We start from the raw sequence: 27,997 nt of genomic DNA, 5'->3' as shown, positions 1-27,997 counted from the left end.
TTTCTCCGAGATTTTGGTCCATATTTACATGATAGTGTCACACAGTTGCTGCAGATTTGTTGGCTGCACATCCATGATGCCAATCTCCTGTTCCACCACATCCCAAAGGTGCTCAGATGAGATCTGACTGAGACTGAGATCTGGTGACTGTGGAGGCCATCTGAGTACAGTGAACTCATTGTCATGTTGAAGAAACCAGTTTAAGATGATTTGAGCTTTGTGACATTGGCTGCTGGAAGTATAGCCATTAGAAGATGGTATACTGTGGTCATAAAGGGATGGACACAGTCAGCAGCAATACTCAGGTAGACTGTGGCCTTTAAATGATGCTCAAAGGGGCCCAAAGTGTGCCAAGAAAATATCCCCTACACCATTACACCACCACTAGCAGCCTGAATACAATATAGTATAATACAAGGCAGGATGGATCCATACTTTCATATTGTTTACGCCAAATTCTGAATGTTGCAGCAGGAATGGAGACTCGTCAGACCAGGCAACATTTTTCTCTCTTCTCATGCTCTGTTCTCCAATTTTGGTGAGCCTGTGTTAATTGTAGGCTCAGTTTCCTGTTCTTACAGCAGGGACAGGCAGTGTGGTCTTCTGCTGCTGTAGCCCATCTGCTTCAAGGTTCAACAGGTTGTGTGTTCAGAGATGCTCTTCTGCATACCTCAGTTGTAACGAGTGGTTATTTGAGTTACTGTTGACTTTCTATCTGCTCGAAGCAGTCTGGCCATTCTCTTATGACCTTTGCCATCAACAAGGCATTTTCATGCAGAGAACTGCCACTCACTTGATATTTCCTCTTTTTCGAACCTTCCTCTGTAAACTCTAGAGATGGTTGTGTGTGAAAATCCCAGTAGATCACCAGTTCCTGAGTTACTCAGACCAGCCTGTCTGGCACCAACAATCATGCTACATTCAAAGTCACTTTAATCACCTTTCTTCCCCATTCTGATGTTTGATTTGAACTTCAGCAGATCATCTTGACCATGTCTACAAGCCTAAATGCACTGAGTTGCTGACACGTGATTGGCTGACTAAACATTTGTGTTAACGAGCAGTTGAACAGGTTTACCTAATAAAGTGGCCGGTGAATGTATATAGAGACAGATGTAGAGGTCTTGTCTTGGTGCTTATAACATTGGCATGAGAGGAGGAATAGGTGGAGGGAGGGGTGACTCACAGAAGAAGAGAACAGAAGAAGACTCCCGTTGTCAGAGGCAGTCGATACCTGAACCACTAAACACAGATACTGTCTGTCAGATGTTGTCACTGCATTGTTGTGATATTTTGTTATATTTTGTGACCGTACTAAAAGGGAGGTGAAACAATACAGGAATAATAAATGTCTTTAACAATGTGAGAAACTTGTGGAGCAGATAATCTGATTTTAACTTTGTGTTTAACATCAAGTTATCTCTTCCTTTAGGTGTCAGCTGTGAAGAACTCACTCCACTAGAGGGAGTCACACACTGTTAAACTTCAGTGGTTTGTTACCAAACAGTCGAGATTCTTTTCACTGGTGAGAAAAATGAAAGAACAATGAAGGCAGAAAGATAGAAGAATGATGTAGACTGTCCTGATAGCTATGAAGTATGGTTCACATCAATGAGAGAGTATCACACAGTAACTCTTCTGACAACAACATTAACAGCTGAGAGGCTCCCACCAAGGGTCCACTTTCTCCTCACTGCTGTTTTATCCTAAAGGACTCAATCAATATACAACACAGTCATTAACTCCATGTGGTAAAACTGTCAGCTGTCAATCAGTGTAATGCTATTAGCTATGAGCTAATCAGTATAATGTGATATGAAAAGCACATTGAACACATTATTAGTCAGAGCTGTGAGAGCAGGGAGGAGGAGATTAAGGGAGGAGCAAAACTGTCACTGAAGTACAGAAAGACACAAACTTTCACTGTGGTGTTTCATACTAAACAACACAGACAGTTTCTTCTTATCTTCAAGATGGTGTCAATGCAATTAAGTCTGTTTTCAACTTTGTTTCTGATCACACTAACAGGTAGGTGACACACTTCATATTTACTTCTATTGATGTTTGATTGAAAACTGAGCATGAAGTTGTATGTATTCATGTTATGAGTCTTTGACAACATGTTATAACAGAGTTATCTCTTCCTTTAGGTGTCAGCTGTCAAGAACTCACTCCAGTCAACAATGAAGAGAACAGTTTAGAAGGCAGCACTGTTACTCTGTCCTACAACTACTCCAAACAAGCTGATTATAATGATAATTTCTTCTGGTATCGACAATATCCAGGAAAACCACCAGAATTCCTCATCTCTCACACAGGAACAAGGGATCCACTATCAGATCCAGTATCTAGACTGTCTTTTAAAGTGAGTGAAGATAAAACCCAAATGGATCTGCAGATCTCCTCTGCTGCAGTGACAGACTCCGCTCTGTACTACTGTGCTGTGAGGCCCACAGTGACAGCAAACCCACAGTCTCTGTACAAAAACACAAGCTGACACACTGACAAGCTGCTGGAAGCCTTTTTTCCACACTGTTGTACTGAACTTTTTACCTCCACTAGAGGGCCACATTATCAAGTAGGCGGTGCACTACTTCTGCACTGTGTTCAACCATTCTGTCAATAATAACTGCTGCTGTGAAGAGAACAATTCTCAGACTGAATGTTGAACATCAGATAGTTTCTCCTGTTGATTTAAACCTTGTTGTAGAGATGGAACATTGGCTGTGGATTATTCTTGCTGCTCTTTTCTTTGGTAAGACAGAAAGCAGAATGTGTTTCCTTTCTCAACAGTTTTTAACACAGAACTGAACTATAAGTGCTTTTAATGTCCATCATAGAGGGAACAGGTAATTTCTGCTGCCATTTATAACTTTTTTAGAAAAAAAGATGTAGTTCAGTCTGACAGACAGCAGTCAGTAGAAACAGACTATTCTAGATGTCTCAGTGTCTGCTAGGTAACTCTTTAAAGCTGCTGATTGTTCTCCTTTAATCAATCATCTTTATTGATTCATCTCTTCCTCTGCATGTTCTGTTCTTCCCCAGAGTGTAAAGGACAAGACAGCGTGACCCAGCCAACAGGAGATGTCATTGCTGCTGAAGGAGACACAGTTACACTTCCTTGTACATTTAAGACCAGTTACACAGGTCCCACTTTGTTCTGGTACAAACAAGAAGTAAATGATTTCCCAAAGTATATTTTGCTACGTTACTCTGGTGGAGGAGATAATGCTGCAGAGTTCCATGAAGAAAGATTTGACGCTGAGATTAAGGACAAATCAGTTCCTCTGCAGATCTCCTCTGCTGCAGTGTCTGATTCTGCTGTGTACTACTGTGCTCTACAGCCCACAGTGACAGGAAACAAAACTCTGTACAAAAACCTTTGGAGCAAAGACAACAGAATACTCCACAACATCCACTAGAGGGAGTCACAAACTGTTAAACTTCAGTGGTTTCTTATCAAACAGTCTAGATTCTTTTCCCTCATGAGACACAGTTGTGATGAAGAGTTTTACAAATGAATGTCATTTGACATATGAGTCTCCTCCTACTGACTGCAGAGGAGGCTGCATGGCAGAGAGCTGTTTGATTCCAGCTGTGAACATTAGACCAAACACAACTCACAAAACCACTCAACACTTATTCAAACTCAACATTCACTTACAGCACATTTCACTTGTGTAACCATGGAAACACTGGCTGTCATTTTACTGTTTTCAGCTCTTGTAGGTACGTATGTTTTTGTCATTGTGTGATATTTTCCAAATGATGGATATTTGACTCTGGAACAGAACTTTAATACAACATGTTTCCTTCACTAGGTAACACCTTGGAAGATGATTTCTATAGAAATCAGTCAAATGAACAGTTGATCAGTTTGTGTCCACAGAGTAACACTGTACAGTTGACATTTTCCACTGTCTTCTCCTCTCAGCCTCATGAACAATGTTAGTCTAATGGCTTCATTTTCTCTACTTTTTCCAGGACTAATAGCTGGAGACACAATCTCTCCTGTAAAAGAAGAAGTCAGTGGAAGAGAAGGAGAATCTGTCACACTCACATGTACCTATAAGACAAGTGCAGGGGGTGTTGGGCTTTACTGGTACAAACATCATTCTGACCCTCAGGCACCTCAGTTTATACTGGTGAAAGGAGGAGGATCAGCGAGTCATCTAGAATTTATTCCTGATAATCGATATAAATCCAAAACATCAGATACAACAACTGAGCTGACCATACAGAATCTAACCCTGGCAGACACAGCTCTCTACTACTGTGCTCTAGACACACAGTGATAGAAAGTGTAGAAGAGGCTGTACAAAAACCTGAACACAGATATCTGACTACTCTTCAAAGAGGAGGGAAGTGGTATTCAAACCACAGCTTCATATCAGATGGATTCTGCTAATTCCTGTTTTATCAGAGTCACTGTGGTTACAGCTGCTAATGAAACACTGTGGGAGGATTCACATGAGCAGCAAATCCACATCATTGACAAACCAGCTGGATGATGCTTCAAACACAATACACCATCAAACATAATAAATGGACACTGAAAACACTGAAAAAAAACCTCTTATTAAAAATTCAAGGTATCAGATTAGAATGACATCATATGTAACTGATTCATGGAAATTAATGTTTTGTCTACTAAACAGATTTTAATGATGTATATAAATGACACTTTAGAGGAGTTTTCCGTTCAACAGCATGAAACCAAATCACACAGCAGAAGTCCAGCAATGAAACAACAATATTTGTTAAATATCTGTTGTAGCACCCGACCCTTGGAGCTATTTAGTTAGTAACTGTCTAACAAGTGTTGTAGTACTAGGGGCGGGGCCCTGGGTACATTTACCTGTGGCTGACTTTTAATAGAACTATGAACTACAAATATATGATGGTGCCTCCAGTTAGCAGGACTGTATAGTAGGAATCACTCATTTTAAATCCCACTAAGAATTATGTTTTAATTACTATTCCCTGATTTTAAAACTGAAATCACACCTTAATGAAATGTAAACATGACACATAAACAGTACTTTAAATGCAAATAATGAATTTAGTTCATGAAAACAAATATTTAAACCAATTATGAAAATAAAACAGATATAAAAATATTATAAAAAATTAAATGTTTGCGTTTGCTTTTAATCCTTCCTCAAAAGTTACATCTTTTTTCTATCTTATTTACCAGTTGCGAAGCTCCTAACTAAAGGGGCCACACACACACACACACACACACACACACACACACACACACAATCACTCTGTGACCAAAATAAAATAGTGTCCTTTAAACCAAAACAAAACGTTGCAGACCTGAGTCGTTGCTCGGGAGTGTAGTGACCTAAAACAAATGGACGCTTCACTTGCAAATCCAAGCTACCAAATAAAATAGCAGGTGCAGTCATTAGTTTTTACTAACAAATCCCTGAGTTGAAACATGGGTGAAGAATGAGGAACGGGGCGATGAGTGAGGTTACAGGCTGGCGGGCGACAACAATCCAGATGAAGTGAAAGCTGAGCGGGAGACATCTACTCTTCCAGAGAGTCCAAGGAGTGTTTCCTGGTCCTCAGTCTTCTGCAGATCACTATATGTCCTTTACCCGTCGTCAAACTCTGCATCCACCAAAGTAATGAACATAAACACTCTTCAGCAGCGTATACAACCTTCACACAGCTCCTGTTTGTCGTCTGACTATCTCGTGGAAACTGTTTCAACAGAATCTCCACTTTGTGCTGGTCCAGCACTGCTTTTTCCACACAGTCCTCCTGAACAACAGAACATCTGCTGCTGCTTCCATGACACAGAAATATAACAAATATAATCAGTAACAAGTTTAAGTTCAGGAAAGCTGTCCAGCAGCCGACAAGTGACACAACCAGTTCAGCTATAATAGCTTATAAGTTCAAGCTAGCCTGCTAACAGCTAATGCTAGTGCTAACGCCTAACATCTGTTAAAACAAAGATTGCAAATCACAGCTGAGATTATTATTTTCATCACTATCTCACAATAAATGCAAGCAAACCTCGACTGGGCTTCAAATGATTTCCTGGACTTCTGATGAGTTTCTAGCACGGTTAAGCAGCTATCATTAAAGCTAACATCTGTTTACCTTTGAGCAGCAGGGGACAGTTGGTTTGTTTGGCTTCACACGGGGCACCATAAATGTAGGAGTATTAATACTTTATTAATGAATTACCTTGTTATTAGGGCACCACCTCCTTTTTGGTTAGGATTTGTTAGTGCCAGGAAGGAAGCACTAACTCTTGCAAATTTATAATTTATACATTTATACACATTTATAACATTTATTAATAGCTAAACGTCTTGAGGATACATTATAAAGCATAGATGATATACAGAAAATAATAAATAAAAAGGAAAGTAAAATAAATAAATAAATAAATAGGGTCTAAGAGTGATAATAAAAATAATAAAGAAAATTATTCAGCAAGAGTGGCTCGAAGTGCGTGACTCGAGGCTTAACGTGTTGTACCGGGGAATGCTGAGGGAAAAGCTAATTCAACTTCTCTAAATAAATTCTTTAACTTTAAAGTTATTCAACATCAACCCTTGATCACAAAGCCATGTTATGCCTTACTGTTGATGTGATGCGTCATGGTAGAGGCATCATCTTGCCGTGTCCAGTGTTGTTGGTGCAGAATCTCCAGTGGTGTTGCAGTGAAAGAACCCGGATCAGCTTTGGGCTGTGGCACATCTCCGTAGATGCAGAGGCGTTGAATGCCGGCAAAGAATCAGGCTGTTTCAGGCTGCTCTGAAAGAGTCTTTAGGCCGGCTTCACTTCTGGTTTTCAGTATTGCTCTCGGAGAGCAGGTTCAGTATCAAGCATTCTTCTTCTTCTTCCTCTTCTTCGTCTTCTTCTTCAGGAGCTTATGATCAGGCTTTACTTGGCTTGTAATAACTTGAGTTTAGTGTCGAATAAGGTTTAGTCTGACTACGCTCAAATCTTCAGTGGCGTCTACTTCAAAATAAAATACTGTATGTGGAAATACAAGACTTAAGGTTACTAATAAAACAGAAACAAATTAACTTGTTGCAATAAAAGACTAAATACGGATGTATTTGGTTGAAAAATAAAGAGACGTCCTATGAGTTTTCTTGAGTTCTTGGAGGCCAGCTCAAAAAGGAATCTTTTTGAAGCTGTTTTTATAAGTAAGAATAACACAGGAGGAGCTTGGGTGTGTTCTAAAGGGTTTCGCGCCAAGTTATTGATGAATATTCAATTTCTTTGTCTTAGGGGCTTTAGGTGTGGCTGGTGCTTTGCACCCTGCCCTCCTGAAGTAAAGGGATTTGGGGAAATCTAATTCTGAGTTCTTAAATGCAAAAACTCACACTTCAAGTCACTGTTGCCTATTATTTCACATTAAAGCTGTAAACACATTCTTTTCATAGTGTCCAAGCATTCATGATATTTCTGATTAATAACAGTCCTGTCAGCTTGTATCATATTTGTAAAACCATTCAAGAAACAGTTAAGCAGTTTACATGATTCATGATAAGTCAGTTCTTCTAATAACAAACATTAACCTTCGTATTAACACTTCATGATGTCTATGCATACAACTGTCATTAGTTCAACTTTCTCAAACTATCTACACATCTTAAACCATCTACTGAAATAAAGTTTAATACTATAGTGAAAGGAAATAAAGTTATGCAACACTTATGTGATTACATTACTTTCAGAAACATATTTAAATATGAGTTGCTAAACTCTTACTTCATAATATGAAGGCATTCAATGTGACTGTTGTTTAACAATAAGAGAAAACTTTAAACTCAGATCCTTCCAGTATTATCTTTACATTCGTATTATTTTAGAAACTTCATCAATAGAGGACAGTATGGTTACCTGTAGTATAAAAGGTTAATGAAATCTAAGTCCTGTATCTCTTTAGTAGATAATCATACATATGTGAAAGTTATACCATTCTTATTGTATTTACATGACAAATTGCATGATATAAGTTGCATAATGATTGGACATTTAATTAACATGAATTTCAGGTTTGCCTCAGATTTGCAGGGAGGCTTCACAAAGTCCTCAGGAATGTGGGTTAGTTTATGGCGTTGTTGATAAGAGTCTGTCTTCCCTCTAAGGTGGGAGTTGTTTCTCTCCGGTCCAGGTCGCCTTTAGGGTCAGTTCATGCTTTTAGTTTGTGTCATAATTCAACTTATCGAAATTGTTTATTAGGTGCTTTCTGAGTCTGTTGAGCATCACTGATCAAACCCCCACTTAGACGGTTACAAAGGTCAGGCCGAGGGTCCGCTATTACAAATTTAGGAATCAAGGGAGTCTGTCTCTTATTTTCCTTAAGAATAAAAGATTAGTTAACAGAATTAAAGAACAAGCGGTTGTCCTCCTACACAGAAATATAACGAACATAATCAGTAACAAGTTTTAGTTCAGGCAAGCTGTTCTTTTTCATGCACACAGAAAGACATTTTCTGACATTTTAAATAGTTGGAGCGAGTGTTTGGCCTGAGATAACTGTCAGGAGCTCCAAGTAAATATGATGAGTTTGTCAGGAGGCTGATGGATCTCAGTGTTCAACTCAAACTTAACAGAACTGAAAGCCGTGTTAAACTGTGGTGAAGTTCATGATGTCATTGGTGGTTCAACAACCTATAGAGGTGATTTCCTGGCCCCGCCCACTGAGGTTCAACTCAACCAATGAGATTCTATCTGTCTGCAGAGCAGAAATGTTTGAGGAAGTAAAATCCCAATCAGCTTGATGCTGAGGAGAAGGGCTGTGCAGCAGAGAGGCTGTTTAGTTTCTTCATTCTACTGCAGTGGAAGAACATTGATCATCTGCTGTCTGTTTGGTTTCAACAACTCCAAAGACATGTTGCTTTACCTCTTTATACTTTTATCTCACTTTATAGGTGAGTGTTAGAACAGAGATGAAAGTCTCATTTTACCTGATGTATTAACCAGATATCTGTTTTTCATAGCTGGATGATTTTGTGGAAGTAAATTCACAAACAAACCTGCTGATTGTTCTCCTTTAATCAATCATCTTTATTGATTCATCTCTTCCTCTGCATGTTCTGTTCTTCCCCAGAGTGTAAAGGACAAGACAGCGTGACCCAGCCAACAGGAGATGTCATTGCTGCTGAAGGAGACACAGTTATACTTGCTTGTACATTTGAGACCAGTTACTCAGGTCCCACTTTGTTCTGGTACAAACAGGATGGAAACAACAGCCCCAAATTCATCCTGAGCCGAGTTAAACTGGATGAAGGGAACACACCAGATGAGTTTAAGGAAAGATTTTCATCCACACTGGATTCAACCTCAAAATCAGTTCCTCTGCAGATCTCCTCTGCTGCAGTGTCTGACTCTGCTGTGTACTACTGTGCTCTGCAGCCCACAGTGACAGGAAACACCAAAACTCTGTACAAAAACCTGTGGAGCAAAGATGACAGAATACTCCACAACATCCACTAGAGGGAGTCACACACTGTTAAACTTCAGTGGTTTCTTATCAAACAGTCTAGATTCTTTTCCCTCATGAGACACAGTTGTGATGAAGAGTTTTACAAATGAATGTCATTTGACATATGAGTCTCCTCCTACTGACTGCAGAGGTGGCTGCATGGCAGAGAGCTGTTTGATTCCAGCTGTGAACATCAGACCAAACACAACTCACAAAACCACTCAACACTTATTCAAACTCAACATTCACTTACAGCATTTCACTTGTGTAACCATGGAAACACTGGCTGTCATTTTACTGTTTTCAGCTCTTGTAGGTACGTATGTTTTTGTCATTGTGTGATATTTTCCAAATGATGGATATTTGACTCTGGAACAGAACTTTAATACAACATGTTTCCTTCACTAGGTAACACCTTGGAAGATGATTTCTATAGAAATCAGTCAAATGAACAGTTGATGAGTTTGTGTCCACAGAGTAACACTGTACAGTTGACATTTTCCACTGTCTTCTCCTCTCAGCCTCATGAACAATGTTAGTCTAATGGCTTCATTTTCTCTACTTTTTCCAGGACTAATAGCTGGAGACACAATCTCTCCTGTACGAGATGAAGTCAGTGGAAGAGAAGGAGGATCTGTCACACTCAGATGTACCTATCAGACAACTGCAGGGGGTGCTTACCTTTACTGGTACAAACATCATTCTGACCTTCAGGCACCTCAGTTTATACAACGTAGATACCAAACATCAGGTACAACTGAGCTGACCATACAGAGTCTAACCCTGGCAGACACAGCTCTCTACTACTGTGCTCTAGACACACGGTGATAGAAAGTGTAGAAGAGGCTGTACAAAAACCTGAACACAGATATCTGACTACTCTTCAAAGAGGAGGGAAGTGGTATTCAAACCACAGCTTCATATCAGATGGATTCTGCTAATTCCTGTTTTATCAGAGTCACTGTGGTTACAGCTGCTAATGAAACACTGTGGGAGGATTCACATGAGCAGCAAATCCACATCAATGACAAACCAGCTGGATGATGCTTCAAACACAAGACACCATTTCAGAGACAAAAAATATTAAATGAAAAAAACAAATAATAATAACAGTAATAATAAACTTTATTTATATAGCACTTTTCAAAAACAAGTTTATAAAGTGCTTCACAGACATAAAACAAAATACACAATGCAATTACATATCTAAGCTAAAAGACAGTAAGAAATGGAAACAAAGGTAAGACCAAATAAACAAATTAAAAAAAAAAAAACCTAATTAAATGAACTTGTATAAAAATGAGTTTTTAAAAGAGTTTTAAAAGAGGACACTGAGGTAGCTTGTGTGATTTCCAGAGGAAGGTTATTCCACAATTGGGGAGCTCTAACAGCAAATGCCCTTCTACCCCGTCTCAAGCTTTGCCCTGGGGACTGAGAGCAACAGCTGCTCCACAGATCTTAGAGAACAAGCTGGGGTGCAAGGGATGAAGGTCAGTGATATAAGATGGGGCTAGGCCGTTCAGAGATTCAAAAACAAGCAGTAAAATTTTAAAATCAATTCTAAAAACCACAGATAACCAGTGCAATGAGGCGAGAACAGGGGAAATGTGATCATATTTTCTAGCCCCTATAAGAAACCTAGCCGCAGTATTCTGTACAAGCTGTAGGTGGTTGATTGATTTTAGGGGCAGTTCAGCAAATAAGGAGTTGCAGTAATCTAAATGACTAGAGACAAAAGCATGAATGAGTATTTCAGCATCACTGAAAGAAAGAAAAGATCTAATCTTTGCAATGTTCCTGATTTGAGTGATAGCTGATTTGGTGATTGTGGTGTATTTTTATTAAATGTCATTGGTGTGCTTAAAGACAATATTAAGCTATGCAGATTGATTTTATAAGTTTATAAGCAATAAGGGCTAGTGTGATACAATTTGTATTGGTGTAGTTATCCCATGAACCATATTTAATCACACTGTACGTATAGAAGCACGGTAGAAGAATCATTATCATACACTGGAGAAATTTGAGTGTGTTTGTATTACATGTCACTTTGCTTGGGTCTGCTAAAGTCTTCACCTTCTAAAAAAAATACTCTCTGGAGGAGATCAAGAAATAAGGGTGTAAAATGACTAGAATAACTTATAAAAAAATAAAAGGCCAGAAGACAACTTGGCAATAATGGTGTTAAATGATTCCCAATACTTATATAAAAATTGGATATAATCAGGTAGAATTGAATATGCCAGTACATATCCTCAAACACCTCAAAACCTGTTTTGAAGAGTTTTGACCAACAACAAGTGACGGAGATAAAAGTAACATAATAATTGGTCAAAAATTAGGGAGGGTGGATGATAAGGTGTGACCTAAGCCGACCCAAGGGCATAAAAACAATGCCCCAAAGAAAAAACCTTTGGAGCGATTTGGTTCGTTGTAAAAGTGCTGATTGCTCCCCTTTTTTGCCGGCATTAAAGAACACTTTGCTGCTTGGACCTCTGACTCCCTTTTTATTTTCAAGAGAGAGTTTTTTGCTCTGGTACCTTTTTCTGCAACAATTTGATACAACATGATTTTGGTAAAATGTTTAGAAAAATTCAAGTCTGAATCAAAGATTACACCCAGATTTCTGGCCTCATGGGTGCACTGCAAACCCTGGGAAACTAAGGTCTTGCTTATAGAGTCCCTGTGTGCTCTGGGCCCAAACACCATCACTTCAGTTTTGTCATTATTGAGCATTAAGAAATTATTGGACATCCAAGATCTAATACTTGCAAGACACGTTGTGAGTGAGGTAATGTCTGATGGATTTATGGATAGATATATCTGTGTATCGTCTGCATGAAAATGGAAGGAAATATTGGAGTTGTGAAGGACTTGACCCAGTGGTAACATGTAAATGGAAAACAGTAAAGGGCCAAAAATTGATCCTTGAGGAACGTCGCAGCTGATAATTGAGGATTTGGAAGAGACATTTCCAATTGAAACTGAGAATGTTCTGTTGTCAAATAAGATTTAAACCAGTCTAGAGCAGTACCAGTCACGCCGATGCAGTTTTCTAGTCGATTAATTAATATTCCATGATCGACTGTGTCAAATGCTGCAGAAAGGTCTAAAAGTACCAGAACAGTACAGCAGCCAGCATCCAAATTCATTCTGATGTCATTTAAAACTTACTTTAAAAGTGCAGTTTCTGAGGTATTGCAGAAATTCTCACAGGTTTGTGGCGTGATGGGTCTAAAATAACGAGGGCCTCTAGGGTTCGAAACCATAGGCACTAATGGGATGTTAAAAAGGATAGCTGCAAGGTCAGAAACATGCTTGTTTAAGGACTGTAGATTTACTGGATTAATGCCATAAGTAATAATTAGGTCAAGAGTATGACCATGTTGGTGAGTAGAGCCAGAGACATGCTGAATACAGTCAAAAGCACTGATAAGATCAAGGAATTCAGATGCACGTTTGTCACTTTGGTTGTCAATGTGAATATTATATCTCCCAATAAAATAACTTTCTCACAGTTAGTGGTAGTTATTGAAAGCAAGTGATCAAATTCCGAAAGAAAGTTGCCTTTTGAGCTAGGAGGGCGATATAACAGTCCAAAAAAGATCGTATGGTGGGAAATAGTGAATGAGAATAACTCAAATGAGATGAAATTGCCAATAGCAGTTGGTGTACATTTGTTGACAGCTTTATAAATGACAGCAAGTCCACCTCCACGTCCACTTAACCCAGGACTATTCCAAAATGTATATCCGGGGGGACATGCTTCAATGAGACATCGGTGTCTGCTCAAGTTTCAACCATAAAGATAAAATCTAAATCATTAGAAGAAATAAAATCATTATCAGTAAAAGACTTATTGGTGACAGACCTTAAATTCCACAGACAACCATTTAAAAATGATGCACTGCAACAACTGGCAGACTGAGTCTTAATAGAAATGAGGTCAGATGGGACCCTTTTGTGTCTGCCAGTCCATTTTTTGGATAACCTTGCAATATAATGTACTGGAATAGTTGACACCAGTGAAGGAGAATCAGAAACACCATCATCACTCAGAGGACAGCTAGCTGCAGAGTTCAGGCATAAACCTATGGGATGAGGGGAAATAGAAGAGGGGGCTATAATATCGGGTCCGTGCCAGTTATATGCACTAATTAAATTAGTGGAACTAATCAACAGATTATTCAAAATTAAAAAGTTTTGACATTTGCAGCCTTGTTCATTTTTCCTTGTTTTGGTTTGTATCAAGATTTCAAGTGTTTGTTGTCACTATTCAGCCATGATGTGTCAGTAGATGAACACAACACAGAACGCATTGTTCCCATCAGAAAAAGTGCTTTCAGTCAGTCAGTATTCTGTCATTGCAGCTAAACAGTGGAACTCGCTCCTCAAGCTCATCAAGGAAATTCATACATATCACACTTTCACAGACCAGCTGACGATGTGGCTCATTTCTAAACCAGGTTTGCCGACATTAGTCTGTCGACAGCCCTCTCTGCTGCCATCTTGTGTTTTTAATGTGATACATGTAATTCTGTTTTATCATATGTCTTCAGTTATTACCTTATTCTGTTCATGTAGTTATAGGCTTTAATATCTGGTCAGAGACAACAGATGAAACTAATCCTCTCAGACTAACACTGGCTCATTAATATGTATATGTTCATCAATGAGCACTGTCCCTGACAAATCAACTAATAAATGAAATGAAAGTGAGTAGTCATGTAGTTCAGTATCCATGATGTGTTCATCCAGCAGGCAGACTGTATGAGACTAAAACGCTGTTAACCTGAACATGTTTCACACTCACAACACAGTTACTTTCTGTACAGTTTGCAGTTTGGACTTTTTGACTTGACTCTGTCAGAAAGTTGTTTCTCTACAGATTGATTGTGGTGAATTTTCTGCAGATTCCTCCTTCAGTCTGACCTTCTTGGATGATGATGACTGCAGCATCACTGTCATTTCTAAAGCTTCAATCAGCCTGAATGTAAACAGATCACAGCAAGAGGAGGAGCTACACAACTGAATATGAAAGGCTTCATTTGGAACTGAAGAGATACTGTGTTCTTTCTATTGTTCATTCACTACAAGTCAAATAATGTTACTTCATTTCATTTGGATGATGATGCTCACTTTTCATACTGGTAAGTACTCAGGACACCAATCAACATGTAACAAGAGATGATAGACATCATTCAATATACTACTTTTTTCAGAATTTACTTACTTTTTTAAACCATTAAACTCAGTTTAAAAACATTTAATCCTTTTGAAAATACAGATGTTAAGGTAAAATACATATTTGTTGTTTTCAGGATCCTCTGAGGATTTACTGAAACCATTTAAAGATGTAATGCTGGCTTTGGAAGGAGACAATGTGACTCTCTCCTGCAACTATTCTGGTTCTGTTTACATCCTCTACTGGAATCAACAGAAGTCCAGTTCGTCTCCACAGCTGCTCATCATGGAACATTCAGAGAAAGAAAGGTTGTCTTTGAAACATGACAAGGAAACAAAGACATTTCATCTGCAGATCTCCTCTGCTGCAGTGTCTGACTCTGCTGTGTACTACTGTGCTCTGCAGCCCACAGTGACAGGAAACACCAAAACTCTGTACAAAAACCTTTGGAGCAAAGACAACAGAATACTCCACAACATCCACTAGAGGGAGTCACACACTGTTAAACTTCAGTGGTTTCTTATCAAACAGTCTAGATTCTTTTCTCTCATGAGACACAGTTGTGATGAAGAGTTTTACAAATGAATGTCATTTGACATATGAGTCTCCTCCTACTGACTGCAGAGGTGGCTGCATGGCAGAGAGCTGTTTGATTCCAGCTGTGAACATCAGACCAAACACAACTCACAAAACCACTCAACACTTATTCAAACTCAACATTCACTTACAGCACATTTCACTTGTGTAACCATGGAAACACTGGCTGTCATTTCACTGTTTTCAGCTCTTGTAGGTACGTATGTTTTTGTCATTGTGTGATATTTTCCAAATGATGGATATTTGACTCTGGAACAGAACTTTAATACAACATGTTTCCTTCACTAGGTAACACCTTGGAAGATGATTTCTATAGAAATCAGTCAAATGAACAGTTGATCAGTTTGTGTCCACAGAGTAACACTGTACAGTTGACATTTTCCACTGTCTTCTCCTCTCAGCCTCATGAACAATGTTAGTCTAATGGCTTCATTTTCTCTACTTTTTCCAGGACTAATAGCTGGAGATACAATCTCTCCTGAACAAGATGAAGTCAGTGGAAGAGAAGGAGAATCTGTCACACTCACATGTACCTATGATACAACTGCAGACCGTCTAAACCTTTTCTGGTTCAAACATCATTCTGACCTTCAGGCACCTCAGTTTATACTCAGGAAAGGAGCAAAGGAGAGCACATCTGAATATATTCCTAATAAACGATATAAATCCAAAACATCAGCTACATCAACTGAGCTGACCATACAGAGTCTAACCCTGGCAGACACAGCTCTCTACTACTGTGCTCTAGACACACAGTGATAGAAAGTGTAGAAGAGGCTGTACAAAAACCTGAACACAGATATCTGACTACTCTTCAAAGAGGAGGGAGGTGGTATTCAAACCACAGCTTCATATCAGATGGATTCTGCTAATTCCTGTTTTATCAGAGTCACTGTGGTTACAGCTGCTAATGAAACACTGTGGGAGGATTCACATGAGCAGCAAATCCACATCAATGACAAACCAGCTGGATGATGCTTCAAACACAAGACACCATCAAACATAAAGTGACATAAAACTGTGTGTTGAACAAAAACCTGAAGTTACTCGTCGGGTTAAAAAGTGAATGTCATGAAAATATGAGAATGTTTGTTTCATACTGTCAGTTTTTATCATGAGCTGTTTCCATTAGACATTCAACAAGGGTGTCTGCTGCCTCCACTGTTTGAACTACGAGTGTGAATGAGATATGGTCACTGACTTCATGTTGTCTTCAAGTATTTACATTTGTTGACAGAAGAACTGTCAGTTGTCAGTGTTTTACTATTATCTACCTGATAAAAGTTTTAAGTTATGTAAACCAGGACAGAAAAGACACAAACTTTCACTGTTTCCAGGTTTTCAAGCCTCTCATGAGCTGTTCTGGATAAGAACGTCAGCAGAAAAGACTGTTACAAGGATGTTTAATATAGAAAAACAGGGAATTCATCTTCATCTTTACCCAAAGTTGTGGGATATTAAACATGTAGATGAAGTATTTCTTACCTTTCTGTCCACTGTTTTATCCTTCGGGAGTATAGCAGCTGTGAAATATAGGTGATCCCTCTGGAAACTAAAAATAAACTAAACAAGACACATAAATAAATGACCAAAAAACCTCTTCCATGGACGACCTGAACAAGTTCTGCTGTAAAATTATAATTTGACTTTAAAGTCCATCTTTGTCTTTTGATCTGAAAATCAACTTTTTAGGTAAATTAAAGATACAAGCAGCGTTGAACGGGCCCTTGCGCCTCCGAGCACGTCAGGCTGCGGTGCAATCGAAGGGCTTCTGTCACGGGCATGTAGATGTCTTCAGACAGTGCAAGAAGGAGATAAACATCACTTCCTTTGTCCACTATTTTGCCTGCTGCTGGGGCTGCTTCACTGAAATTTTGTAGGGGGCGCTATTCAGCCAGTTTGCATCACTGCTGGAATATTGTCATGTAGACGTGTTCAGGCCGGGACTCTTATCAAACATGTAAAGTTTGGTGCAGACTGGAGCATTTACAATAAAGTTATAGCAACTTCCTCTGTCATGACGAAACATCAAATCTCAACGGTGTGAGGATGAGAATTTTGTGCAGGGTGAGACATGTCTGTCTTGTTCACACCTGTGTCATCAAAATTATGCAAGTTTTGGGCCCATTCACTTGTATTTCAATTAGTAAATTGAAAACTCTTGATGAGTTTGTGTGTAAAACAAATTAATTTCCTAATTTTCATCAAGTCTATTTTTAGAAAAGTAAAGTCTTTTACCCCCCATGACCTGGTGAAAGTTTGATTGACATGTGTACTGTCAGGTGTGTAGAGACAATAAGTAACTGCAGCTGGACACAGAAAAATACTCATATATTTGAATGGAGAGTGTGAGTGAACCGCTAGGTGCTCGGGCCCTAATTAAGGAAAAACTGCAGTACAGAGCTACAAATTTTAGTGTTGATTTTATTTTTCTGCAGCACTTTATCACTAAACTGTCACTCTCACTCCATTTTTTCCCTTCCCCTCATAGGTCATCCCCACTACTGAATTATAAATATAAGACCTATAATCATTGCAAAATAAATGATAATAACACCAAACTTCATACAAAGTTTGTAAATAATGCACTGTATGTATATAGACCTTTCTGCTGCATCCTACAAAAATCCCCCCCTCCTATTCTCTCTCTCTCCCTCTCATTGGAGAGGAGAATTTTAGAGTACTCTTCTGGTGAAATATCCTCATAAATCCCATGACTTTGGCCAAATCTTACATTAGAAATCATATTTTAGGAGCAAATTTTGTGGTGAATCCATTGATACAGGTTTGAAAGTGTTCAGACTTATAGTTTAGACGTCAGAAGCCTGTTTGACACAAAGGTCATGCCTCCCCATTGCTTTAATTTATAAAGGTGATGGGTGAATTTTTCCATTTTATTAAATCTATCACCACATCTGATGTGCATGCCAAATTTGGTACGTTTTTGAGCATGTTTACGGGGTCAAATTTAGGGTTCAAGTGGCGTAATAATAAAGAAAAAAACAAACAAACACACAAAATACAAGAGGGTCTTCGCCCTTTGGGCTCGGGCCCTAAATATAATTTTCAGATCTTTTTTGTGTTTTTTAGTCCTGACTTGTAACACAAATGCAATATTACTGATATTTGTGTTTGACTAAAATGTTCAATATTATATTGTAATTAATTATAGATAGTATTTTCTTATTGATTGATATTATATCAATCTGAAAAGCACATTGAACACATTATTAGTCAGAGCTGTGAGAGCAGGGAGGAGGAGATTAAGGGAGGAGCAAAACTGTCACTGAAGTACAGAAAGACACAAACTTTCACTGTGGTGTTTCATACTAAACAACACAGACAGTTTCTTCTTATCTTCAAGATGGTGTCAATGCAATTAAGTCTGTTTTCAACTTTGTTTCTGATCACACTAACAGGTAGGTGACACACTTCATATTTACTTCTATTGATGTTTGATTGAAAACTGAGCATGAAGTTGTATGTATTCATGTTATGAGTCTTTAACAACATGTTATAACAGAGTTATCTCTTCCTTTAGGTGTCAACTGTCAAGAACTCACTCCAGTCAACAATGAAGAGAACAGTTTAGAAGGCAGCACTGTTACTCTGTCCTACAACTACTCCAAACAAGCTGATTATAATGATTATTTCTTCTGGTATCGACAATATCCAGGAAAACCACCAGAGTTCCTCATGTACATCTCAGGCAGTAACATCACAAAAACAGCAGACTCTCTGAAGTCAGAAAAAAGATTCTTCACTGATATGTCTGAAGAAAAGCGTGGAGTCAAACTGCAGATCTCCTCTGCTGCAGTGTCTGACTCTGCTGTGTACTACTGTGCTCTGCAGCCCACAGTGACAGGAAACACCAAAACTCTGTACAAAAACCTTTGGAGCAAAGACAACAGAATACTCCACAACATCCACTAGAGGGAGTCACACACTGTTAAACTTCAGTGGTTTCTTATCAAACAGTCTAGATTCTTTTCCCTCATGAGACACAGTTGTGATGAAGAGTTTTACAAATGAATGTCATTTGACATATGAGTCTCCTACTACTGACTGCAGAGGTGGCTGCATGGCAGAGAGCTGTTTGATTCCAGCTGTGAACATCAGACCAAACACAACTCACAAAACCACTCAACACTTATTCAAACTCAACATTCACTTACAGCATTTCATTGTGTAACCATGGAAACACTGGCTGTCATTTCACTGTTTTCAGCTCTTGTAGGTACGTATGTTTTTGTCATTGTGTGATATTTTCCAAATGATGGATATTTGACTCTGGAACAGAACTTTAATACAACATGTTTCCTTCACTAGGTAACACCTTGGGAGATGATTTCTATAGAAATCAGTCAAATGAACAGTTGATCAGTTTGTGTCCACAGAGTAACACTGTACAGTTGACATTTTCCACTGTCTTCTCCTCTCAGCCTCATGAACAATGTTAGTCTAATGGCTTCATTTTCTCTACTTTTTCCAGGACTAATAGCTGGAGACACAATCTCTCCTGTAAAAGATGAAGTCAGTGGAAGAGAAGGAGAATCTGTCACACTCACATGTACCTATGAGACAAGTAGAACTTGGACTTACCTTCACTGGTACAAACATCATTCTGATCTTCAGGCACCTCAGTTTATACTCAAGAAAGGAGCAGGATCAGAGGGTCATCGAGAATATATTCCTGATAAACGATATAAATCCAAAACATCAGCTACAACAACTGAGCTGACCATACAGAGTCTAACCCTGGCAGACACAGCTCTCTACTACTGTGCTCTACACACACAGTGATAGAAAGTGTAGAAGAGGCTGTACAAAAACCTGAACACAGATATCTGACTACTCTTCAAAGAGGAGGGAAGTGGTATTCAAACCACAGCTTCATATCAGATGGATTCTGCTAATTCCTGTTTTATCAGAGTCACTGTGGTTACAGCTGCTAATGAAACACTGTGGGAGGATTCACATGAGCAGCAAATCCACATCAATGACAAACCAGCTGGATGATGCTTCAAACACAAGACACCATCAAACATAAAGTGACATAAAACTGTGTGTTGAACAAAAACCTGAAGTTACTCGTCGGGTTAAAAAGTGAATGTAATGAAAATATGAGAATGTTTGTTTCATACTGTCAGTTTTTATCATGAGTTGTTCCCATTAGACAGGCTGTGATACTTTTACTCACAGAATCAACGGCAATTAAAACTAGAAGAGACACCGACATGCTGATTTATAAAGGTTTAAGGAACAAAGTTATCCAAGAGCTAAGAGAAGCTAAATCTCGTTTTTATCTCAATATTTTGAATGAAGCAAAAGCCAACAGTAAGTTGATCTGGAAAAACATCGATGATCTCACAAGGAGGGACACAAAATTTTAAACTCAAAGTACAGGGAAAGTTAATTGAAGATCATCTTCAAGGAAACTGGATATTGTTCCTATAGATGCTACAGGTCAGGTTTTCGAGCTGGTAGAAACTAATGAGTTACAGGTAAAAAAAATCATCAGCTCCTTATAAAGCTTTAAATATAGAGATGCTTTCCAATTTGACACCACGTTTGTCAAATCACACAAAGGTATTTTAACTCCCCCTATTGCTCATTTAATTAACTTGTCTTTTAAACACAGCTCCTTTCCTGATGACTGGAAACGTGCCGTTGTCACGCCTGTTTTTAAATCTGGAGACCGCCTTGAAGCCAGTAACTACAGACCAATAAGTATACTGCCAGTACTCTCAAAGGTTGCTGAGAAAGTTGTCATTAAACAACTGACAACATTTCTTAATACAAACAATTTTGGTCTACATTGTTTGCAATTTGGCTTTAGAGCAAATCATTCCACTGAAACTGCTACCTTGCACTTAATAGAGCAAATTAAATCAAGACTTGACAAAGGAGGAGTAGTTGCTGCTGTATTTTTAGATCTGCGTAAAGCATTCGACACAGTCAATCATGATGTTTTAATATCGAAACTCTCTAAATTTAACTTCTCATCTAGAGCACTGGCATGGATGTCTTCATATTTATCTAATAGGAGACAATGTGTTAAAGTTGGTGACACACTGTCCAGTAACATGAAGTGCACAATGGGTGTTCCACAAGGGTCAGTGTTAGGTCCCCTATTATTTAGTCTATATATTAATTATCCCCCTCAACAGTGTCATGATGCAGAACTACAAATGTATGCAGATGACAGCGTTGTGTACACACATGCAAAAACAGCTGAGTTAGCTGCTGCTAAGCTAACAATTGCATTGGAAAGGATCAAACATTGGCTTGATCAATCATGTCTGAGTCTAAATGTAAACAAGACGAAGGGTATGTTTTTCTCTAAGACTATGGTACAACCTCCTAACGCTGATATTCTCATCAAAGGTGAAAAAATTGACATAGTTACTGATTTTAAATATCCTGATGTGACACTGGATCCAAATTTGAACTTTGAGAAACATGTTAAAAAAACGGTTTAAACCATAAAGTACAACTTAGCAAATTTTAGACATATTAGAAACTGTCTCTCTTTGGACGCTGCAGATATTTATGCAGCTGTGATTCTTTCCCAGATGTCTTATTGATCACATGTTGGGGGCAGGCTGGAGAAACAGCCATAAAACCTCTTGAGTCCTTATACAAACAAACTCTAAAAACTCCGGACAAAAAGCCAATGCATTTCCATCACTGTAGGGTTCTGGGGAAATACAATTTACTGAGCTTGAGAAGTTTATATTATTCTCAAATTTGTGCCTAGTTTATAAATATTAAATGGTTTGGCCACCTCCACTATGTGACTTTGTGTTCACTCGCTCAGTAAGTTCTATTAGATCCTCCAGAATATCCTCTACACAAGATTGTACCATTTAATCACACTGCATTTGGACAATCAGCTTTCTCTGTGAAAGCCACAACTCAGTGGAACGTCCTACCTGATGATATGAAGAACTGTAGTTCAATCAATACATTCAAGGCCAAATTAAAAAATCTACTAAAGACCAATCAGCTGTGTGACCATTGAGTCTAAACTCCATCTATGGTCTTCTCATTAGCGCAGGTAGTCTTGCTTTTAATTTGACAAGTTTACATTATTAATTTCTAATTGACATTGTGGGTGTATGTGATGTGCTGTGTGTGGCTTTGTATTTTCTATTTGGTATGGTGTATTCTGTGTGTTTTGTTATGTTTTTTTTTGCTTTGTACTGTTTGTTGATGTGCTGTTGTATGTTTTTTGTCGGGAAGAGGGATGCAAATTAGCTTCGAGCTAACTCTGGTGCATCTTTAATGTTTAAAACTGCACACTGTCCCAGTCAATAAATAAACCAATCATTATATGTTGAGGATCAAAGTGAGTCTGCACCAGATGTAAAACAGGAAACATTCAATCTCCAGTGATGACTACATACAAGACAAGCTATGCTAGGAAAGGAGAGAGGCACAAACATGTGTTTAGTGTAAAGTTGTCAGTAGGAGGAATAACACAGGGCTGTGAATGAGCTCTGTCACTGTGATCAGACTCCTCCTTTAAATCCACCAACTTAGTGTTGATGAAGACTAAACAGAGATCAGAGACTTCTTTATACTCGCTGTAGCTCAGAGTTACTCAACACTGCAGATATGACGTCTCTGTTCATCTCAGTGTTGCTGGCTGCTATGTGCCTTGGTATGAACACAGCTCTGTTTCTGTCATATCAATCCAACATTGACATGATTCTTTAACAGCTCACTGATACTGTTTGTTGCTGTTTTACAGAATGCAGAGCACAAAAAGACAACGTGCTGCAACCAAAAGGAGATGTGACTGCTGCTGAAGGAGAGGCAGTAACACTTGACTGTCAATATAACAGCAGTGGTACAAATCATTACCTCTTCTGGTACAAACAGGATGGAAACAACAGCCCCAAATTCATCCTGAGCCGCTTTAAAATTGGCCCGGGGAAAACAGAGGACGAGTTTAAGGAAAGATTTTCATCCACGTTGGATTCTTCTTTAAGATTAGTTCCTCTGCAGATCTCCTCTGCTGCAGTGTCTGACTCTGCTGTGTTCTACTGTGCTCTGCAGCCCACAGTGACAGGAAACACCAAAACTCTGTACAAAAACCTTTGGAGCAAAGACAACAGAATACTCCACAACATCCACTAGAGGGAGTCACACACTGTTAAACTTCAGTGGTTTGAATCTTCACATATTTGACTCAGCCCTACAAAAGACTCATCTGTATCCAACATGTGTGAAACCTGGATTATGATGGTGACTGCAGCATCAGTGTCATTTCCACAGTTGAATCAAAGAAGTGTAACAGAAGGGATGAATGGGTCCGACTCTTTCTCTCTTGATAAGGATTCCTGTCTCTCAGCTCAGAGTATCTGCTGATGCAGAGTACTGATCCCATAGCAGTGCTCTCTTTCTCCCACATTCAAATCTGTGCACCCCACTGCTTGAAACTCATTGGAACAACTTCAACATGAGGTCACATGAGGTCATGGATTGCTGACGTGACTGAATGAATATAACTGGTAGTGAAAACACTGAAGTATTATAATGACATGGAAGAAGAGACTGTATTACATGTAGATTGGTCTCATCATGGCAGATACTTGATCTGATGAATCACCTGAGTATTACTGCAGATACTGATGTAGTGTGTCAGTGTTTGTCTAACAGAGAGAACTATAAATACAGAACTACAAAGAGATGGAGACATTCAGGGAGGAGCTAAGCTGTCAGTTAACAGCCACATTTAGAGCAGCAGCACCTGAAAACAAAGAGACTCACCTCAGTTTGCATCACAAACATGTCCAAGTTACCACGTGGCTAGTTCAATCCTGCCTTCAGCCCAACACTACAAAAACAGTCAGCATGTGCTTCACAAAAAGATCAACCTCAACACCGGATCCAGATATCATAGTCTCTGGAAAAAAAAACTACAAACTGAGTCTGAGTTTAAATACCTTGATATCACTGTTGACTCTAATCTGTCTTTCACATCACATGTTGCAAGGAATGTTAGATTCAATCTAGCCAATTTCATATTTACAAGGAGCTGCATGACCATTAATGCAGCTGAAATGTTCATGAACACAATGATTTTCCCACACATCACGTACTGTCTGACAAGTTGGGGACATGTCAATAACCCAAGCAGAAGCCAATAGAATCTGTACAAACAAACAATAAAAACTATAGACATGAAGCCACAAGGACACCATCATTGCAATATTTTGAAAAAGCACAACTTATTAAGCTGGTTAAATACAGTAGACTGTGTCTTGTTTTCAAGGTATTACACAATATGGCTCCTCCACCACTCTGTACATACATCACATTAAAAACAAGCTGAACTACCAGAGCAACAACTAGAGGAGATTGTGTTATTCCCAGAAGACAAAGTAGTTTTGGCCAATCTGCTTTTTCTGTCAGAGCATCGCAAGATTGGAACAATTTACCACAACACATAAGAAACTGTGTCAACTATCATTCATTGACCACAACATTAAGAGCCTGGGTCATTAGAAATCAAACTTGTGAACACTAGAACAGTCTTACTTGTCATTATTATGCTTAGTGTAAGAGCTGCTCTCGTTTATCATCGGCTTTGTATGTAACATCCACATTTTACCAGTCCTGACATTGTGCTGTCAACCTATTTGTTGATTTGTTGATTGTTGTCATGCTATTGTTGATTTTGTGTGTTTTAAGAGCTGTCTTTCTTGTCTCTATGCAGTGCAGGCTTGTTTGTATCGGCATATTCTCACTGCTTTTATTGTTGATTGTATTTTTGATGCTTTTATTCAGAATATTTCTGCTTCTAACTTTTGCCTGCCCAGGGACAACAGATGAAAATTAGCCTTTCTGGCTAAATCTGGCATATTTTCAGAAATGTTATTAATATGCACTGTCCCTGTCAAATAAAGTAATAAAATAAAATAAAAAATAAATGTGGTCAGGCAGAGTCGAGCATCACATGCAGGTGTTTGTTCCTCTAAATATTTCATCTCTTACACTTAATCTGAACAAGTGGTTTATCAATCTGTTCACATGGGTTTCCAGATCAATAAGTTTCTTCCTACCATATGACCCATGGGGGGGGGGGGGGCTCCTTAAGATTGAACATGTTTCACACAACACAGTTACTTTCTGTACAGTTTGCAGTTTGGACTTTTTGACTTGTCAGAAAGTTGTTTCTCTACAGATTGATTGTGGTGAATTTTCTGCAGATTCCTCCTTCAGTCTGACCTTCTTGGATGATGATGACTGCAGCATCACTGTCATTTCTAAAGCTTCCATCAGCCTGAATGTAAACAGACCACAGCAAGAGGAGGAGCTACACAACTGAATATGAAAGGCTTCATTTGGAACTGAAGAGATACTGTGTTCTTTCTATTGTTCATTCACTACAAGTCAAATAATGTTACTTCATTTCATTTGGATGATGATGCTCACTTTTCATACTGGTAAGTACTCAGGACATCAATCAGCATGTAACAAGAGATGACAGACATCATTCAATAAACTACTGTCAATTTTTTTAAGAATTTATTTATTCTTTTTTTACTCAGTTTAAATATATTTTATCATTTTAAAAATACAAATTCCATGGTGAAATATATATTTGTTGTTTTCAGGATCCTCTGAGGATTTACTGAAACCATTTAAAGATGTAATGCTGGCTTTGGAAGGAGACAATGTGACTCTCTCCTGCAACTATTCTGGTTCTGTACAAATCCTTTACTGGTATCAACAGAAGTCCAGTTCGTCTCCACAGCTGCTCATCATGGAACATTCAAAGAAAGAAGGGTTGTCTTTGAAACATGACAAAGAAACAAAGATATTTCATCTGCAGATCTCCTCTGCTGCAGTGTCTGACTCTGCTGTGTACTACTGTGCTCTGCAGCCCACAGTGACAGGAAACACCAAAACTCTGTACAAAAACCTTTGGAGCAAAGACAACAGAATACTCCACAACATCCACTAGAGGGAGTCACACACTGTTAAACTTCAATGGTTTCTTATCAAACAGTCTAGATTCTTTTCCCTCATGAGACACAGTTGTGATGAAGAGTTTTACAAATGAATGTCGTTTGACATATGAGTCTCCTCCTACTGACTGCAGAGGTGGCTGCATGGCAGAGAGCTGTTTGATTCCAGCTGTGAACATCAGACCAAACACAACTCACAAAACCACTCAACACTTATTCAAACTCAACATTCACTTACAGCATTTCACTTGTGTAACCATGGAAACACTGGCTGTCATTTCACTGTTTTCAGCTCTTGTAGGTACGTATGTTTTTGTCATTGTGTGATATTTTCCAAATGATGGATATTTGACTCTGGAACAGAACTTTAATACAACATGTTTCCTTCACTAGGTAACACCTTGGAAGATGATTTCTATAGAAATCAGTCAAATGAACAGTTGATCAGTTTGTGTCCACAGAGTAACACTGTACAGTTGACATTTTCCACTGTCTTCTCCTCTCAGCCTCATGAACAATGTTAGTCTAATGGCTTCATTTTCTCTACTTTTTCCAGGACTAATAGCTGGAGACACAATCTCTCCTGAACAAGATGAAGTCAGTGGAAGAGAAGGAGGATCTGTCACACTCACATGTACCTATGAGACAAGCTCGGATTACGCTGCACTTTACTGGTACAAACATCATTCTGACTTTCAGGCACCTCAGTTTATACTCTGGAAAGGAGGAAAGAGGACCACAGGTGAATATATTCCTGATAAACGATATGGATCTCAAACATCAGCTGCAACAACTAAGCTGACCATACAGAGTCTAACCCTGGCAGACTCTGCTCTCTACTACTGTGCTCTAGACACACAGTGATAGAAAGTGTAGAAGAGGCTGTACAAAAACCTGAACACAGATATCTGACTACTCTTCAAAGAGGAGGGAAGTGGTATTCAAACCACAGCTTCATATCAGATGGATTCTGCTAATTCCTGTTTTATCAGAGTCACTGTGGTTACAGCTGCTAATGAAACACTGTGGGAGGATTCACATGAGCAGCAAATCCACATCAATGACAAACCAGCTGGATGATGCGTCAAACACAAGACACCATCAAACATAAAGTGACATAAAACTGTGTGTTCAACAAAAACCTGAAGTTACTCGTCGGGTTAAAAAGTGAATGTAATGAAAATATGAGAATGTTTGTTTCATACTGTCAGTTTTTATCATGAGCTGTTTCCATTAGACATTGAACAAGGGTGTCTGCTGCCTCCACTGTTTGAACTACGAGTGTGAATGAGATATGGTCACTGACTTCATGTTGTCTTCAGGTATTTATAAATGGACACTGACTGACTGACTTCATCCTCTTTGTTCCCTGTTGGCCATCAGGTCACAATCAGCTCCTTCCATTGTTCACTATCCTTGACAACATGTTGAGCTTCACCCCAAATACACACTGAAGCATTAAAACTCTGAAATCACTGCTCGTTTATATCTTCACACATGAAAAACTCAACAGAATCACTTTAACAGCTGAAGCTTTAGAATCAGCTGATTCATTAAAACTGAAGCTTCCACAACAACTCCACCATCTTTACATCTGACCTCTGACAGCTGCAGAGCACCAAAAGACACAAAATTATCAATTTATATTCAAGAGGAAATAAATTCTAAAAAGTAAACAAAAAATCAGTTTTTCAAATATTCATTCTCAGTTTATAAGAGAAATATTAAAGGAGCAGCAGCAGGTTCACAAAAATGAACCTTTTA

At 38.7% G+C, this 27,997-nt stretch overlaps 1 protein-coding gene across 1 annotated transcript; it reads left to right on the top strand.

The window, feature by feature from the left end:
• Nucleotides 1-10,076: 10,076 nt before the first annotated feature.
• LOC137194867 (uncharacterized) lies at nucleotides 10,077-26,148 on the top strand (the record flags this gene model as incomplete). Its single annotated transcript, XM_067607050.1, has 4 exons — nucleotides 10,077-10,158; nucleotides 18,793-19,109; nucleotides 25,600-25,708; nucleotides 25,880-26,148. Coding segments are annotated over exons 1-4 (777 nt in total), but the record flags the coding sequence as incomplete, so codon positions are not given.
• Between the last annotated feature and the right edge of the window lie 1,849 nt (nucleotides 26,149-27,997).

Source organism: Thunnus thynnus, chromosome 12, assembly GCF_963924715.1.
Source record: "Thunnus thynnus chromosome 12, fThuThy2.1, whole genome shotgun sequence".
In the NCBI taxonomy this organism is placed as follows: Eukaryota; Metazoa; Chordata; class Actinopteri; order Scombriformes; family Scombridae; genus Thunnus; species Thunnus thynnus.
The sequence above is the reverse complement of the archived record's forward strand: the minus strand, read 5'-3'. Positions and strand labels throughout refer to the sequence as shown.